The sequence below is a fragment of the Urocampus carinirostris genome, chromosome 3 (genome assembly GCF_059441175.1).
Source record: "Urocampus carinirostris isolate Australia breed hairy pipefish chromosome 3, RoL_Ucar_1.0, whole genome shotgun sequence".
In the NCBI taxonomy this organism is placed as follows: domain Eukaryota; kingdom Metazoa; phylum Chordata; class Actinopteri; order Syngnathiformes; family Syngnathidae; genus Urocampus; species Urocampus carinirostris.
Genome location: NC_142351.1, coordinates 65,442,030 through 65,461,292, shown reverse-complemented (window position 1 = coordinate 65,461,292; position 19,263 = coordinate 65,442,030). Strand labels below are relative to the sequence as shown.

General features: G+C 39.8%; 1 protein-coding gene across 2 annotated transcripts in view; it reads right to left on the bottom strand.

Annotated features, from left to right (window-relative positions):
- Positions 1-3,774: 3,774 nt before the first annotated feature.
- LOC148370497 (neural cell adhesion molecule L1.1-like) overlaps positions 3,775-19,263 on the bottom strand; it is a 98,614-nt gene continuing 83,125 nt past the window's right edge. For both annotated transcript variants that reach the window (XM_088333022.1, XM_088333023.1), the window contains one exon: positions 3,775-17,830. In XM_088333022.1, coding sequence (XP_088189148.1) covers positions 17,572-17,830 — 259 coding nt within the window. In that variant the 3' untranslated portion in view covers positions 3,775-17,571. The remainder of the gene's footprint in view (positions 17,831-19,263) is intronic.

Here is a 19,263-nt window from a genome sequence, read left to right as displayed (position 1 = left end):
TAGCTTGTGTTTTTAGCAGTGACAAAGGTTTTCAGGGTCTGTGTTTGGACACAGCACGTTTTAATGTCTCTGCCTCGAATTTATGTTCATGTTTCATCTCGTAATCACATTTTAACACTTGATGCGCGAGGTACAACGCTCTGGAAACACAATGCACAAACAGCACAGTCATTTTTTTTGCACAAAGCCCCAGTCATCTGTCCACGCTTACTGGAAAAGACGAGTTTTTTTCGCTGGAGGAGCGGTCATGATTCATTCGTTTATCGCGCGCCAGTGTTTCTGTGGCTGGGTTAAAACACGGATCTCCTCCTCTTCTCTGCGCCAAGCATACACACACTTACAGATGGAGCAGAGGAGGAGGGGCGCTACCGTAAAGCCTTTAGACAACACGGCGCTCAACTGAAAATGACTCAATTTCAGGTAAAAATGCGCATTAAAAAAAGATTATCATTTTGCCGTGCGCTCGCGTGCTGCTGGTTAACCCCTCGCGTGCCAGCTGGGGTTAACTGGGGTTAACCAGTCATAGGTTGCCGACCCCTGGTCCAGACCATGACATTTCTTGGTCCAGCCGGGTGTAGACTGCTTCTACTGGTTGAAGAGAAGGTAGGAGTCTGGCTCCGTGACAGCGGTTGAAATAGTGAGCTTGCACTGCTTTCGGCTTGGCAGCGTTCACTTTCACAATTTTCCTGCTGGGTGATCTGGGCAAGGGATTCTTCTCTAAGGTTGGGACTGTCGTCTTTATCCTCCTTCCCATTAGCAGTTCAGCTGGACTGTAGCCCGTGGTGGAACATGGAGTGGATCTTTCTGATACAGGATGTTCTTTGCAACCTGTATTGCCCTTTTGGCATGGCCTTTGCCTTGAGAATGATGAGGACTGGATGTTATATGTTTGAAATCCAGCTCCTTTGCATTCTGAAACTATGCACTGGCAAATTGTGGACTAATATCGCTAACGGCATGGTCCACAACCCCAAATCTAGCAAACACGGGGGACACTACTTATGTTTTTAGGCCACCCTGACCTGATAAGCTTACTGACTAGCTGTAACTCTGTGTTACTTGAAGTGACATTTCTGATTTTTGCAAGTCTATTTGGTGATGCTGGTATTCCCTCCACTACTGTGGCTACATAGCAGGCTACAACGCTGTGTGTATCCACGTCTCCCGCTACCACAAGGGTTTGACCTGGAGCATACTCGGCCACAGTGCTTAACCTCATGAGCCTCATCAGTAGACACTGACTTCTGAGTGGGATATTTTCCAAGCTCTGGCCACAGTGCTGAACCTCATGAGCCTCATCAGTAGACACTGACTTCTGAGTGTTGATAAGAGGTACTAACGGCATGTGATCTGTCACTAACCTGAAAAGTTCAAGGCCGTTTAGGTATCTGTCGAACTTTTCACATGTCAGCACCGGTGCAGTCATTAGTAGAGTCTGTCCCCACGTCCAGTTATTCTCGTCCTTCAGCTACTCACAGAGCAGCTACGCCACAGTGGAGAGGTTAGAAATGTACCTCCCAAGACAAGTCACCATTACGAGGATTCGCTTTAGCTCAGGGAAATTACCTTTGTCTGTGTTCTCCTTGAGACAGGCACCATAGGTGCACACCACTTAGTAGGTTGTGTCACGGGCTCTTCTTTTACCTTCTGGAACATAGAGAGTGGTACTCGGCCAGCAGCGGGTGCCGCATATAGCTGGGCATTGTCTTTAAGCTGTATTTTTACAGGCTCCATTTTCAGTGTCCCATAGTCTGCGTGTTGCTCAATGTTCAAACTGATTTCGTCTATTCTCCTCACAAGGTTCATTGTCACTGACATGGAGCGACTTAAAAGATTATTGACAGTGTGGCCTCCTACTACATAGGCTGTTAGTGGATATGATTTTCTTTTGTAAACTACTATGGCCTGGAACCTCCCTAGACAATTTAGCTCTCTACCTGGGCCGTCCACGGGAATGTCTGGTGGCTCTAACACACTTTCTGGAGTGTATGTGTTGTACGTCGCCTTGCTGACTACATTCACATCTGCCCCTCTGTCTATTTTGAACACTATTGGGATATTATCTTAACTAGAGCTCAACTGACCACTGTTCTTATACATTTTCCACATGTGTCACAGCACCCAGGAAGTAGGCTGACTGCTCGGGTTGTCCTGACTGTTCTGCCCGCTCACTAATCTCATTTATTAGCTTTTTATTCCTGCACACTCTAGCCCAGTGCCTGGGTATGTGGCAGATATGGCAGGTAGATTTCTTCTCATCTTTTTTATGCTGTGTTATTCCACATTTAAGACATTTTTTCATATTTCCCCATTTTCTGTCTTTCTCCCCACCTTGTGGTTTAGACTTTGGGTATCTGTAGCTCTGCTTTGTAACTTCATGCACCGTCCCCACTGCTTCTCCTTGCATGTTGACGTGCGCAGCAATCTCTTCCGCCTGTCGAACTACTTGCACAGTCTGAGTCAACGTCAGGCCTTCCATCAACTGCAGCCGACGCGACATTTCCTTGTCCAATATTCCAAGAACTATCCGGTCCCTGATGTTTTCCTCATGGCTTGTGCCGAAATCACAGTGCTTTGAGAGTTCGTATAAAGCCCCTATGAAGCTCTCTGCCCTCTCCCCAGGCTTCTGAAATCTTTCTTGGATGATATTCCTACGCAAAGCAAAGTATTCATAAACTTATTTAGCATAACGTCATAAGAAGCCTCTTCACCGTCATTAGCAAAACAAAAGACCTGAGCACATTCTCCGCCTCGCTTCCCATTGTGTTTATCAAGCAGCTTCCTTGAACGGGTCCATTGTCTTTGTTTATTTTCGTAGTGATTCTGTAGGGCTCAAAACGTTGCCTCCAGTCTGGCCACTTGTACGGTTTCTCAAAAGCAAAGTTCGTTGGAGGATTAAACTTGGTCATTCTGACTTGTCTTATTGTTTGTATCCTTTCAGACTGCTGACACAATGTAAAAGACGGACGGAGTCCTATTTAAACTCAATACGTTGTTCATTTTCAGAACACAATATAGCTTCTTTCACTTCTTTCACTTCAGTTACAAACATCTACCAGACTCCGTTCTGTGTGTGTACTGTAATAACTTGTCTGCTGTGCAGGCACAATCAATTACCGTAGATGACGGGGACAAGGATACTTTTCAAGTTTTAAGATCTGGTTTATTTTTGGTTATTGTTCTTGATTTTTGTTAGTAAATATTATCCCTTGTGGAGCACACCTTCCTCCGGCTTCTCCTCATTTGAGTCCACCACTGACATGATGACAGAATGACCAGACCACCAAAGGACCCAGCGGGAAATGTCTATCTCCTTTTGTTGCTTTTTTTGGCATCGGAAGACTGTCTGTCCCACCGGTTGCCTGTACAGGCGGCGACGGAATCTTCTCGGCTGCTTCGGTTTCCTGTCCCAGGGACAAAGAGAAGGTGCCTTAGTCGCTTCTGGTCCCTGCTTCAGCGGGGAAAGACAAAGACCCTCAACCGCCCAGGTGGTAAGGTCTTATGTACTCATTAACAGTGTACGTACCATAGGTTCCAGAGCCCTGCTCAAGGAGGCGCTAAGACAGAATGTCCCTTTAAAGTTTTTAATGTAATTGTAATGCTTTAGAATGGCAACCGGAAGTTAGTGTCTTCACCAGTCGTAAATGCGAAAGAAGTTACCTTCAAACCCAATTTTTAAATTTGCCTCCTTCAGTACCACACACGTGCAAAACAATAAATGAAAATAATATTCAGTCACGCAATTGGACACAAAAACACAGCTAGTCGTGAGGATTATTTTAGTCATTGTTTATTAGTTGACATACTTGGGGTAAGTTAGATCGTTAGTTAGTTTGAGCATAGTGCACAATTAAACAAGCAGCTACAACATTAGCACACTTCCGTCGTGCGATACGGCCCGCCCCTTTATTGTCATCATAATCTTCATTTTATCATAATAATTGTTAAGCATCAAGACTGACGCCATGCATTTCAGCAATTTTTTTCATCTGCAGTCCTGTTAGTATTTGTTATTAAAAAAAGGTTTAAGGGAATTATTCCACAGTGTGTATTATTTCCTGTTTATCGTGCATGTTTCTTTCGACAGTGATACCTCTGTACTCGAATGACTCTTTATTCGAATAAATAATCGGCATTCGACCCAATCAATTGAATCACTTTGCGGGATTTGAAAGAAAAATCCAAACTCGAACAAACCCAAAAACAAATATGATAAGCAGCCACCTGACTACTCTATTCATAGTTGGGTAGCATCATTTTGAAAGGAATAGTCCAAACATGTTGAGAATATATGATCATTTAGTGTATTTTATTGTTGTTTTTGTGTCAGTATTCGAACAAAAAACTCGAGCACAGCCTGACGCGCGGCCAATTGAGATGATGATAGCATTATTTCGAGCGAGGTTGTCAGTCCGACAACACCTATTGAACATGTATTGTGATTTAGTTCGTTTTATTGCTGTTTCTTGCTTCAATATTCAGACAAAGATATCGGAAAACAACCACCCGACCACAGAAGAACACATGGCCAAGTGAGATGACCGGCCATCTTGGCAACTCGAGCCTGGTCATTTCGACATGTATCATCAGTCCGATACACGTATTGAGAATTTATTGTGATTTTGTCCATTTTACATCAGTTTTTTACTTCAGTATATAAACTAAAAATCAGAACCCCAACACCCAATCACATCCAAACGCAAGGCCAAGTTAGGTGAGCAATCATCTTGGCTACTCGAGCCCGGTCGGTCAACAACATTTCAAGAGAGGTTGTCAGTCTGATAACAACTATCAAGTTAAAAAAGGAAATTATTCCTAGTTGCAAAAATGGTGTTTGAGTATCTGCCATCGAACCGTACAGTAAATGGTTTCAAATGGTTTCATATATTTATCAGGTTTAATCTTTATTATCCACAAATTTAAATCGTTGTTGTTGAGGTACACGTTTTATTAATATTTTGGTATTCATGTTTGTCTAGTTACACATATAATTAATATTTGAGGTATTTTGGACCGGAAGGAACATATACAAATGTATAACATTAATTGGTGTGGGTAAGAATGTTTAATTTCCCGAACAATCCGTTGTTCAAGCACCGATCCCGAACGGATTATCTTCTAGTATCGAGGTATCACTGTATATGTGTATAAAAGAAGGCAGATATACGGTGTCAGAGCATAGTATCAACAAAGGAGTGATTGAATGATTTTAAAAATAGATAAAGGGTTGTTTACAACAGTGCTGCTTTCACTTTAGCAACAGAGCTAACAATACAACACAAGATATAAACATATAAAATTTAATTTTGTTCATCAGGCAGGCTAATCGGTCTACTAGTTTGGATGAATGTCAACATTTCGCGATCATTCTTTTTGTAAAAAAATGGCAGAGCATTTTCTACTAATCTAGCAATCCTGCAGATCAAGAGAAAAATAATGTCATCCAGATATTCAAGAAAGCTATTGTACAATTTATTAGAAACATTTGGTACCAAAAAATGTGTGTGAAATATCTCACTGCATAAAGTAATGCCCACCAGAGACCTAAATCATTAAAAAAAAAAAAATGTTATTATAGATGCATATCTGGTAACGTCACTCAATACCCATAGTCCTATCGTCTGCCATCTTGTGTCAACAAAGTGATTCATCCAGCGTACCCAGTGCAAACAAAACGATATCCTCAAGCTACATTTCTATGGTCCATACATGTATGGGGCCATACAAACCACGCGGATAGGGGAAAATAGGTACAGTTGTAACACAGGGACAGGTGTAACAGTTACATTTTTATGAATTGGAAGATAGTTTTATTGATGCTACTGATAAAGGATACCCCTTTTTCCATTTTGACCTCACACAAGACGGTTGAAGACTTTGAGCGACACTGTCCCCATTTTATGGTAAAAAAAACACATTATAAGGTAAGATTTTTCTTTTTCATTGTTTTTTGTTTAATGCCAAATTAGTTAAAATTAACACATTTCTAACACATGGCTGTAATGTCCACATTCTTGGCTTCAACCCTTTTTCATGTTAGCTAACAACCACATGCTAACACAGCAGCTAGCCACAAAAACACAAAACAATGCGGTTCGAGCGTGATAACCTCACACAATGGAGAACGTCACACCAAAATATCACGAGTAAGTGCGCTATTGAATTCACAATACTTTGCATCTCACTTGGGAGGAACTAGTGTAGGATTCTCTCTCTGAGGTTCCAGAGTCTTTAAACACTAATTGTTACAAAACCATTCTTTCCTGACTGGGAGAAGTCTTGTCAGTTATCATAGACAAAGAGAGAGGGCATGGAGTGAGAGAGGTAGAGAGAGAGGGAGAGGGATTGGATAGTCACTTTATATTGATTTATTGTTGACTTTTGTTGTGAATAAATATTTGAAGTTCAGATGCCTATTTCTACTTGACCAGTTGTGCGTTTGACTCAAATATTTTACAATGCAGTGCTAAACACGCTTTATATTGTTGAACTGATTACCTTTGTTGTGTGAAAATACTTGAAGCACAGTAGCATATGTCTACTTGACCAGTTGTCTCAGGTTTTGACAGTACGATTTAATTTTTTAAATTCACTTTATATTATTTACTGCTGATTTTTATTTTATTATATTGTTTACTGTTTATTTTGTTGAACTTCAAGTGTAGTATGAATCTGCCGAGGTGCAATGAATATTACAAGGTATGTTTGTACTTCTCTTTCAACTGAATCAAATGCTGCCCAGAAAATGTACAATTCTTTGACATACAATAACTTATTTTATTAAAGTAATGCAAATAGTTACTATACATGGTAAATAGTTACTTTTACTACAACGTAGTTCAGTTACTTACTCAGTTATGTTTTGGAAAAAGTAGTAATTATCAATAATTAATTACTTATTTAATGTAACGTGCCAAACACTGATCTGTACGGACAAATGCAAAGGCAAAGAAAATAAATAAAGGGTAAAAAAAAGTGTTGTACAGAACAGTGTTGTGATTGCAAGCAATTTGCCTTGGAAGGCTGCACATTGGCTTATTCATTCGCCGCAACTGCTTGTCAGTCTCTGATTAGCAATGCTGAGCATACAAAAGGATCAATACACACTTTGTTCTATTCCATTCTCTTCTTATCATATGATTGGATTTGTAATATAAATCACACTGTTAATACTGTTCACTAGCAGTGTAAAAATTGATCCTGAGAACACTGGTAACAATGTGTATTTCTCTGTTTGAGACTGTCACAGATATTGGAGCTGCTTAGCCCTCTACCTTGATGTTAACTTGTAAAAGACAAATTAAGGTACCTTGGAATGTCCCCTCTTAGCCGCGGGTGTGCTTAATTGCGCACTGCCTAGACCTTCTCCGTGCATAAGAAAATTTAGGGCTCGAAATTGCTAGTTCAGTAGCAAATTCAGCCGAAATTACAGTGCATGCAGGTAAATACAACAAAGGTTCTCCTGGTGGTGCATTTAAATGTGTTATTTTGAAGTCAATGTCGAAGTTGACTAAAGTCAGTAAAGTTTTTCGGGGTCCGGCTTTTTCGGCATGGCTCACTAAAGTTTGAAGGAACCAGCACAAAAGATTGTAAAATGGGGAGGTATAAAGCAAAATGTGTTACAACTGTACCCGGTCTTTCCTCTTGCATATAAGGTAGAAGCCATATCAAACAGTAAATCAAACCAGCTGAAGTGAAGTTTACGTTCATTGACACACAAGATGGTGGCGGTAGCTTTGTTTTCTAATATCCATCACTGCTTTTTGTGTTTTTGAAGAATTTAGCTCCACTTATTTGTAACTTTCTCCACCATTAATGTGACCCCGAAGCTTGTTGGTCCATTTTCCACAAAAAAAAGCACAAATAAAGAAAGCGTTTTTTGCTCTCTAATAATTGGGATGTGGTAGTGCTCAAAATACATAATTTCAATCAAGAACTTCAAATAACCATAAATAAAATTCCGTTTTATAATGACATTTTCTCAGACCTTTTAAACAAAGAAAAACAACTTTTAGTCATGTTTCAAATTGTTCAAAATCCAATAAAACCTCCAAATTACAAAGCATATATACATGTTATTTTCCAATGTACAACTTGTACATTATGTAGGTCAAATTAGTGGTGAAAAATTTTGATTTTTTTGCACCATGGTGATTTTCTTTTTTATGAAAGGTTGTGTAAACTGTTTCCATTGTAATCTACATCCTTTTGTCAATGTTTATGAGTACCAAATATTGCAGTTCTATTTGTGATTTTAGAAACAAATGAACGCTATTAGGTATTCAAACCTATGCTACAAAAATTAAATTGCAGCAGCTAGTCAATATTATTGTCATTCTTGTATTAATTATAATATTGGCTGTATTTTTTGAGGTGTGGGATGTTCGTGGCCATACAGATGCGAGCAGGTCCACAAGGCATCGTGAATGGTGCCGCTTATTCCTTATTAACGTTTACATGCAGGAAATAAAAAGATTGGAAACGGAATATTGCCAGTTTTCAAATTATGTAAAGCTATGTAAACGCACCCAATAATCTGATTAAGGTTTTAGTCTGACTGTATTTCGATTGCAAAGGTTGGGTTAGTCCTTTCCAATATCAGAGATACCTCTATGCTACGTCACACTTTAGTTATCGCTGGTTAACTTCTTTGCTGATTTTGAATTATTTAGTCTTTATTGTCAATGATACCATTGAGAATTGTGTTTGGTAAGACAGAAGAGACAGATTAGGCGGAGTGCGCTCCACTGTGGGTGGGTGTGACTGTGTGTGCGACTGTGATAGGCTGGTGTATGCTATCACTCAAACAGCGGGACGGGCACACAAAACAAACGAAAGCATGACAACAGCTTCCTTTTAGCTGCTCATTACATGGAATAAAAAATCATTAATTAAATCGGACTCTGAGAATTGTCAGAAGAATGTAAAGAAATTGTGATCCCCAGCAGGTGCTCAATGGATTGTTATCAAGTCCAGAAAGCAACTGGGGGGGCGCCGGGAGAGAATGCAGGTCCAGCCTACTGCTAAGGCTAAAATAACAGCTCTCTTAAGCCACTCCTGTACCTCATCAACTCTTTATCTATTACCCATGAAACAGACGACCTGGAGCTACAGCTTTGAGAAACTGATACATTCGTAACCTTGTAAATCTAAATGGCCTGCTTTTATAGAGCGCTTTTCAATTTGCTTCACACTTACCCATTCACACACATCCCCCGATAGCAGTGTCAGCCATGCAAGGCAACTACCTGCTTATCGGGGGTATTAGGGATTCAGTGTCTTTCCCAAGGACACTTCGACATATAACACGGAGGAGCCGTGAATCGAACCTGCGACCTCTTGATCCCAGGAGGAGTGCTTTACTTCCTGAGCTACTGAGAAACTTTGGGTTACAGTCGATTTGAGATTTGATAGCACACTGGAAAAACATATTAGCATCCACAGCTAGTGTTAGTGTCTTAGCTTTCCCATTATGAAGGGCCCTTTCTGTGTCAGTAAGCAACATGTACCAGTAAACCAACCAGCTTCAAAGGACTTGTAACCATCCAGACTTTTATAACTTTCTAGATCAGCACTGATGTATGGGGATTACTCTATTAAAAATATAGTTGTGTAGATGTTTTGGAAGATCTTATTCGCAGACTGGAAGATCTTATTTCATGTGTGAATATGTCTGGAGGTCATTGGTATGGGTCGGGAGCTAACCCTGCTAATGCTATCCTCTGTTTCTCTAAATTGACACCTTTTTGCTTTCCGACAAGGTGAGCCACCTCATCCGACAGCTGCACGATATTTGTTTGACTAATCATTGCCAATGGTGTTGAATAGTATAGCTTTGTTTGTTGTATACTCTTTGCTGGCCTCACCCGCGGGGCATAATGTTTACTATAGTCTACTGCCCTTTGTCATGGTGTCGTCACGTGGTTAGTTCACGCGTGTGCTATTTTGTTACAGTCGTGTACCCTCAGTCAGTAATGACGTAATCTCGAGCTAAACTTAACCTTTTGGGGGCTTTTATGAAGGTGCGATGCTACTTTGCGGATTTTCAACTTTCGTGGAAGGTTCTGGTCCCTATGAACCGCGATAACAGAGGCATTACTGTATTCCATTTACAGACGCTGACCTACTTACAAACGAGAGGTTCCGGACGATCGTTCGTAAGAATTTGTTCGTAAGTTGCTTCAGTGCTATATTTTGTATGTTTGAGGCTTGTATAAGTAACATTTCATAAAACAATATACTCTAAAAAAAGGGTTCCGAACATTTTCTCAACCGCATCAAGCTTTCTTATTCCACTTTCATTTCAAAAGAAACGGCTGGCCTCTTTTTTACACTTTACATATACCATATTGAATGGATGCATGAGATATTAAACAATGAAAATGTCAAAGTTCTTAGCGCGCTGAAGATAGTGTAGGCGTAGAATGTGAGGTGCGCATGAATGATGTCAGTAGGGCGACGAATGTCGCAAGAGTTGGTGCAAGAGTGTAGGGGAGCGCGAAAGTTTAGTTTTAGAAAGAGTTCGGTGTGTTTACAATAAACGGGTACTGACGGTTGTCGCTCTCCAAAGAGACCATAAGTGTTTCTGAGTATTTTTTCATGAACGAGGCGCAATCCATTACCCACACAAAACGACAGGCTACATTGGTGGCAGCGGTGGGATTGCGAGCAGGTGAAGGAGAGATGTTTACACATAAAGTACAGAGAGGAAGCGGATTTATTTTACTTCCGGGTGGATACTGGGTGACCTCTCACAGCGACACACGTCGGTAGCGGCAGAAAGAAGCACTACAGTAATGTTCTGTACTCTGAAAAATGTGCACACAATACAAAATCTAACTTACAGCAATGTCCAGATATTTTTCGACATCCCGAAAAAAATGTTCGTATCTACTGTTTTATGTAACTTGAACGGTCGTAAGTAGGGGAGCGTCTGCACATGGAGTAGCCCCAGAGGTGGGGCGATTGTATTAGGACTAAAGAGGGTTCGATTACCGGCCCTTGGAGTTAAACGTTGAAGTGTCCTTGGGCAAGACGCTAAACCCTTATTGCCTTTGATATGCAGGTAGGCACCTTGCATGGATGATTATTGGTGTGTGTGAGTGTGTGTGTGTTTGACAATGGTTAAAGTGTGAAGTGCATTGTAAAGCACTTTGGAGGTCCTCAATGAGTGGTAAAACACTATATAAATGCAGTCCATTAACTATTTACAACTTTGTTGTCCTTACAACTGTTTTTGTTTTTTGAACTAAGTTGCTGTGTTTAAAATGTAATACCATGCTCGGAAATGATGCAGGTTCACCAAAAAGTGTTCCACATGTACATTTTAGGTTTATTAGAGCTTTAGGTAGAAGATGTGAAATATTTCTGCTTATAAGTTTTATCCTGGTTGTCGTCAGTAAGTAAACACAAGCTCACAGGACGAGTGCACGATCCTTTCTGACTTCACCGTGTCGAGGTATGGGCAACGCTGTAAGTTCTTGGGGTGTTTATATGACGTATAGGCAACTTTATCTTGCTATAGTTAGAGCAGATGTAAAGTTTCTGTATGTTATTTTGGTGAGTTTACACACGCTTTTAATACATTTCACTGTAATTGCAGTTTTCACCGTTCCGGGAAAGAATTAAACTTCAGTTAACCATCAACTGTGTTCACATTCCCTCTTTCGGGGCTTAGCTGAGTCTCATAGCGAGGACATTACAACAATTGTCTGCATGAAAACGTAATCACTGTATGCTTCGAGGCTAAGCGCGATACAGAAAAAAAAATTGTAAAAGAAGTGCTATTAATCTATGGCTAAATATGTCATCTACAAAGTGACAAAAGAGAAAAGCTCAAAGCTACGACACAGTCGGCTGCATTTTTGACAAAAACAAGCTGCCGTCAAAATCCAACACTAACCGCAACCTCTGAACGAAACCTTGATAGTTATCCAGGATTCATCACAATTGACCAAATGATGTCGGATGTTATCAGGCGAAACGAGAAAGCAGTTATATGATGCAAACATTATAGAGGCAAAACAGACAATCGTAATGGGGTATTTACATTCAGAGAGCGGTAATGAATGGATGTGAGGTTTGCTACACCAGACCCATGTTTTACACCATTTTATTTTCTTAAATGTGTAAATATGTGTGTGTCTAGGGCTGCAACTAACGATTATTATAATAATCGATGAAGTGGGTGATTATTTTTTCGATTCACCGATGAGTCGGATTAAAAAAAAAAACACACCCTTTTAAACCTTGGATGCATAAGTGCGATCAAAACTGACTCCATGGTTGTTATTCTTCAAAATCTTTAAAGATAAAAAAAATTGTAATATTTTCGTATTGCAGGTATTTCTCATAAAGCATGTTTATGACATGATGCCATTAGTACTGCATTTTTATTTTTTCCTCATTTAATTTTCAAACTAACTCATGAAACTGTGTATGTACTGGTAGGTCATTCATCGAAGGGTTCCTCCCCTTTATTAAAATATTGAAGTTTTGGATTGACATAAAAATAATGCAAAATATTCTATTGAAAAAAAATTCAAGTGTTTCTCAAATAATTTAACAAACAATACAAAAAAGTATTCTATACATCTGCAGATATGCAAAATACTATTTTCCTAGAGGGTAGAGTAATCAAAAATCTAGCACCAGCTTGTCAAGAGTAGTTAGTGTTGCCCGCCCTGAGGCAGCAAAGGCTGTGATGTTGGCTTTTTTCATAGGAGTATCACTTGCAGAGGAAGACTTGCACTTTCTGTGTAACTCTTATAAGTCTGTGCACTCATACATTTTGTTTGGGTAAACCCTCTGTGGATTAAACAAATAGTGCCACCTGATAGTTGTTTGGGTCCCTGGTCAAATCAAAATAAAGTTAACGTGACAGAGGGGGAGGGGGTCTCTGGCACAGCAAGACAGATGCATAATTACGTGGAGGGGATCTAAGTAACGAGTTCAATCTAGCCCAGTGTAGCGGAGTAAGAGTACACTTTCTTATTCACAAATCTACTTCAGTAAAAGTAGAAAGTATTGTGATTTAAAATACTCCTAGGTGTACAAAATGTCCTAAAACTTACTCAAGTAAATCTAACCCGTTAGTACCCACCTCTGGACCTATCATACAAAACAATAACCAAGAAAGAGCAATCATTTTTATTTAATGTGTATCATTTGATTTAAAAAAATCAAAGATCAAATTCAAAATGTTGTCAATGAATTTGGTGTCTTTGATAATCTTTGAATATGAGATAATATATAATACGCATCCTCTGCCGGGCGAAAGTGGCCCAACAAACATACAACTTCACAACCAGATCCAATGCACTTGTGTGCATTGATTTAAATTGCAGAACACAATGAATCGATGATGACAAACGTTGCAGACACTTTTAATTATTAACTTCAATCGATTTTATCGATTCGTTGTTGCAGCCCTATGTGTGAATAGGATTGTGAGTGAGGTGAAATGTCATCGGGGCTAGATTAAGGAGAGAAGCTTCGACAGGTCTCTGATAAGGCAAAATTTCCCTTTTTGATTCCAAACAACATTCATGTTTCTGACTGGTAGGTATAATGGTGAAAAATTAAGAATTACGCATGCTACCGTGATAAACACTGAAAAACACACCAACACTCACTCTCTCATACACACACACACACACACACACACACACACACACACACACACACACACACACACACACACACACACACACACACACACACACACACACACATACACAAATTTTCAAGGCTGTGATGTTTCCATGAGAATTAGCGAGTGTTTACGGGAATTGAAAAGGAAATAATCTTGAAAATTGGCTACATGAGCAAAATAGTTAAAAAAAAAAAAAGAAGCTGGTTAACTACTGTAAATCCCGGACTACATAACGTACCTGATTAATAGCAGCATGTGTGAATTCAAGGAAGAAACTCAACTATGTTTTTAGAAAATTAAAGGGGCAGCGTGTAATATTTGAACACTAGATGTTGCTGTATTGTGTTGTGCAGTCAAAAAAATGAATTGAAAGGATACAAATTACGAGACCAAACCGCGCTGTTTTTCCCTGTCTTTTCAGCCCAGCCTTATTGGAAAGAAAGGAAAAAGGGAAAAAAAGAAAGGGGAAAAAAATAAGGAGACAAAGGGAAAAAAAGGAAGGGTGGGAAGGAGAGAAAAAAATAAAAATAATAAGAAAAAAGAAAAAAAGGAAAAAAAAGAAGGAAAGCAGAAAAAGAAAAAAAAGAAAAACGTGAAGAAAAAAAACGAAAGAAAAAAAGGAAAGAAGGCAAGGAAAAAAGAAAAACGAAATAAGTAACACAAAAAAGCAGCAAGGAAAGAAACAACGGGGGAAAAAAAATCTGAGAAATACAAAAAGAGGTAAAGAGACAGAAGAGAGAAAAAGGAAGGAGAGGAATAATGAAAGAAAAAGAAGACACGTTTTTGGGTATGCAAAGCAGCAATATGGCTGACAATTATGTCAGATCCTTCTAAGTGAGGCTCATATCATGTGAAATATATATGCAAACACATATTTATTACAGTATGTATTTATGCTTATTATCTAAACCATAAGTGTTTTTCTTATGATTATTTTTTTAACCACTAGGGGATGCTAAAGCAGGGGTGTCAAACTAATTTTTAGTTTAAGGGCCACATGGTAGGAAAGGTACTCTCGTGTGGAGCGCAAGAAGTATGCCTAAGCTGTAGTGTTGAAGATCTTTCTAAGGCTCACGATGACATTTTGATTTCAGGGTATACGATTCGATTAACCATAATTTATGTTTTTTCATCAAAGCTTTTTTCCACTTCACTAAGGCTTAATCTCATTTAAAGTTTAACACTGATTTAAGAGTTTTTTTCCTGCTTTTCTTTTTTTTTAAAATGAAATGTTTACCTTAATTTGTGAACTAACTGCTTTACATGTTCTCTGGTTGATAAACGGTAGTCGGTGGTTTGTTTTGCAAGTGGCGCTCAGCTATAGCAACATCAAGTGAACATATTTAAAACTGCCGGTCATTGTTTGATGTGAAACGGCTGTATGTTTGACACATCTGTGCGAAATAATACACACTGCCCCTTTAAGATGAGCCACAGGGTTTGTACACATTTTTCATGGCCGAATTCAAGCACCTTTTTTAGTCTTTACAAAGCCATTCTTTCAATTTCTTCAGCATCATTAAAATAAGAAATGCTGTGTAAATCATGTATTTGCTGAGCCACAAATATATCTGCGATTTACATATGCGATTTTTAATCTTCCGTGTGCATTTATCAAGACATACAATCCTAAAATCTTGAGTAAATTGCAAATTCATTTATGGATCTGAACAATACATGTGTGACAAATACCTCCAGTCTTGTGAAAAAGTATTTGCCCCATGCTGATTTCTGTGTTTTTTGCACTTTTATCACTCACAAAGGTTTCACATCATCAGACCAATTTTAATATCACACAGAGACAACCCAAGGAAATACAAATCACAGGTTGAAAATGTGGAGTCCATTTATTAATCTGCAAAAAAATTGCTATCTCTCTGGTTCCATGTGTAAAAGTAATTGCCCCCTTAACCCAATAGCGAGTTGGCCAACTTCGGCAGGGATAACAGAAATCAAACATTTACAATAGTAAGTCCTGAGTCAATGAATGAACTGATGAGCGGACATTCTCCTTCAGCAGGATCTACTGGTAAACAACTGAATTCATTATTCTGTCCACCACAGCCAGTTGTCCTGGTCTTGAGGCAGCAAAGCAGGTAACCACCATGCTTTACAGTTGACATCATGCTCATTTTGTCAAATGCTGTGTCATTTTTACGTCTGATATATCAGGTTGCACATTTTCAAAAAGTTAACTTTTGAATCATCAGTCCACAGAAAAGTTCTCCAAAAGTCTTGAGGACAATCATGTTGCTTTTTGGTACATATGAGAAGACCCTTTCAGTTCTTTTGTGACGCAGAGATCTTCACTCTGGAACTCTCCTATGGATGCCATTTTGGTCAGAGTCTTCCTTATTGTAGAGTCATGAACAGTAGATGGTCTGGTGCTGCTTTGTCGCCTCAAAACCAGGACAACTTGCTGTGGTTGACAGAATAATAAATCCTGATGTTTACCAGAAGATCCTGAAGGAGAATGTCTGGCTATTAGTTTGTGCCCTTAAACTAAAGCGCTTTTGGATCATGCAGAAGGACAATGATCCGAAACACACCAGCAAGGCCACCTCTCAATGGCTCAAAAAGAAATGCAGGTTCTGCGGTCAGACCAGATCAAACTCCAGATTCAAATCCAATTGAGATGTTGTGGTGTGACCTTAAACGGACAGTTCATGCTAGAAAACCCACCAATGTGGCAGATCTTAACATATTAAGAAAATTCCTCTACAATGATGTGAAAGACTCATTACCAATTATCGTTAAGGTTTGATTTCTGGTATTGCTACCATGGGTGGACCAACTCGTTTTTAGGTTCAGGGGGCAATTGTTTTTTCATGTTTTGATTTTTTGTGCCTTAATAAACAGAAACAGCAAATTGTATTTCCTTGGCTTGTCTTTGTGTGAAATTAAATTTGGTTTGATGATCTGTAAATTTTGTGAGGGATATTTATGCTAAAAACAGGAATCCGATAAGGAGCAAATACTTTTTTCACAGGACTCCTAGGAGTTGTGTAAAATGACGGTAATATGTAGCCTTTATTTTCAGTTGCAGGAAGTTTTTCCTGTAACAATTTCTCACTGGGAAACGCTACTTTAATTTTTTGTATGGTCCATAATTGATACGTAATCCTTGCACTAACACACATTCCATAGTGCCCTGTTTAGGTGTAGAATGCACCCGTCCTCTTTGGCATGACCAGTAGAAGGAAATGACGCTTCATAGGACAATGCCATACAAACTAGTGCCAACTGTCGTTAATCACGAGGGAAGAAACTAAATAGCAAAGCTCTTTTAAGCAGACTAGTTACAAAATATGGGAACAGTTTCAAGGATTTTAAAGCACTTCACCCTAAATCCAAACACTTTTCAATCCTTGAAAACACACCATTGAAATTCAAGCATTTTCAAGGATTTCAAACACCTGCACCAACCCTGCTTTAAAGAGCTTTGCCATCATTGCTTGTCTTTTAAATAATTTAGGTGCTCATAAATGGTGGTGGATGTTAAATAAAAAGAAATTCACAACAGAAATTGACTTTTTGGAATTTTACATAAGAGGGATCATTTCCAAGCTACTCAAATCTGTTTGCGGCCATACCACCCTGAGAACACCTGATCTTGGGAAGTTTAGCAGTGTAGGCCCTGATTAGTACTCGGATAGGAGACTGCCTGAGACCAGGTGCTGTAGATGTGCAGCAGAGTGTGCGGTTATTTGGCGCACACTCTGCTGCAACAGCACTGACTGTACCCCTGCTACAGTTGGTGAAAATGAATTACCCTAAAGGGACCAAACAAATTCTATCATTATTATGAAACCTCATACTGTGTGAACGTAGTTTCATAAGGGCGAAAACACGGCGTAAACATCTTGCTGCATAAAGTTGTGGAATGTATTCAGACTAGTGAGCATGTGATTTTGTGTTTAGCTGGGTCGGTTGAGGATGCTGGACATGGAGGGTGCCACAGGGGGTGGCGGAGCCCCGTTGTCCGGGGACGTGGGGCCCGAGCTCTCGTTCCCGGGGGGCCCCGGGACGCGTCCACTGTACTGGCCAATGAAGGAGCCATCTTCGTTGAACTGGATGTCCACACTGTCGCCGTACTCAGCCAGTGAGTCGTCACTGCCGAGCTTGCTTTCGCCACCCAGTGACCGCTGGCTATCCGACCGCTTTTCGTCCGTCTCGCTGTGGAAAAAAACGTTCGTCGGCAATTAAAAAAAGAAATAAAACTGTGTTGGGCTCTTGTCTTTAACTTATTCTATGTCAAACGTTTCTCTCAAATGCCTGCCATTTTGACTCATTTTTGAAGGCCTACAGAAAATCTTGCCCTGTAACTAGGCATGGAACATTCAGTGGGGCAAACAAGTATTTAGTCAACCACTAAGTGTGTAAGTTCTTCCACTTGAAAATATTAGAGAGGCCTGTTTTGTCAAAATGGGTAAACCTCAACCCTTCTTAGCAATAATGGAGGCCAAACTTTTTCTGTAACTTTTCAAAGACTTTTTACACACTGTGTTAAGATTTTAGCCCATTCCTCCATGGAGATATCCTCTGTAGCTGTGATGTTTTGGTGCTGTCATTGGGCAACACGGACTTTCAACTCCCTCCACATATGTTCTATGGGGTTGAGATCTTGAGAATGTTCTAGGCCACTCCAGGACCTTGAAATGCTTCTTAGAGAGCCAAAATTGCAAAATAAATTCCTTAGGAAATTTGGCCAGAATTACAGTGCATGTGGGTAAATAAAATGTGGGATTCCTTTGTGTGTTTTTAACATGATATTTTGAAGTCAATATCAACACAAGATTGAATTAATAAAAAGTAAGCGAGCATGGAATTGGAGCGAAAGAGACGAAGCTTAGAGCGAACATTGATTTCCCCTTCGGTTTTTCCTTTACACGGCTCAGTTGTCCTGGTATCTTTGCAGAAAACCAGCCCCAAATCATGTTTCCATCCCCATGCTTTACAGTGGGTATGGTGTTCTTCAGATGAAATTCAGTATTTTTTTCTCCCTTAAACACGAAAACCTGTGTTTGTATAAAAATGTTCTATTGTGGTTTCATCTGATAAATTCTCCAAGTCCTCTTCTGGATCATCCTTATTCTCTCTAGCAAACTTCAGACAGGCCTGGATGTGAATTGGATTAAACAGGGGGAAGCACGTTTGGCAGTGCAGGATTTGAGTGCCTGGGGGCGCATTGTATTACTGAAGGTAGCCTTTGATACTGTGGTCCCAGCTCTCTGAAGGTCATTCACTAGGTCCCCGCGTATGGTTACGAGTTTTTCGCTCAACGATCTTGTCTGTCACGATTGCCCATTGCCCTCATTTGGGCCCGCTGTTTCTCATTGCCTGATTGGCTCCCCTCGCCGAATCACTGGCGTTTGTGTTCATGCGCATGACTGCCCCATGTCCGTAAAGTAAAGCTTGTGTGAAAACGTTACGCGTCTGGGTCCTTCGTCCGTTTGATTTCTGACACTTGTCATCATTTTAACGCCACAAGGTGAGAAATTTCATGGAGCCCCAGATCAAGGGAGATTGTCAGTGGTCTTGTATGTCTTCCATTTTCTAATGTTTGCTCTTTACACCAAGCGTTTTACCTATTGTAGAATTAGTCTTCC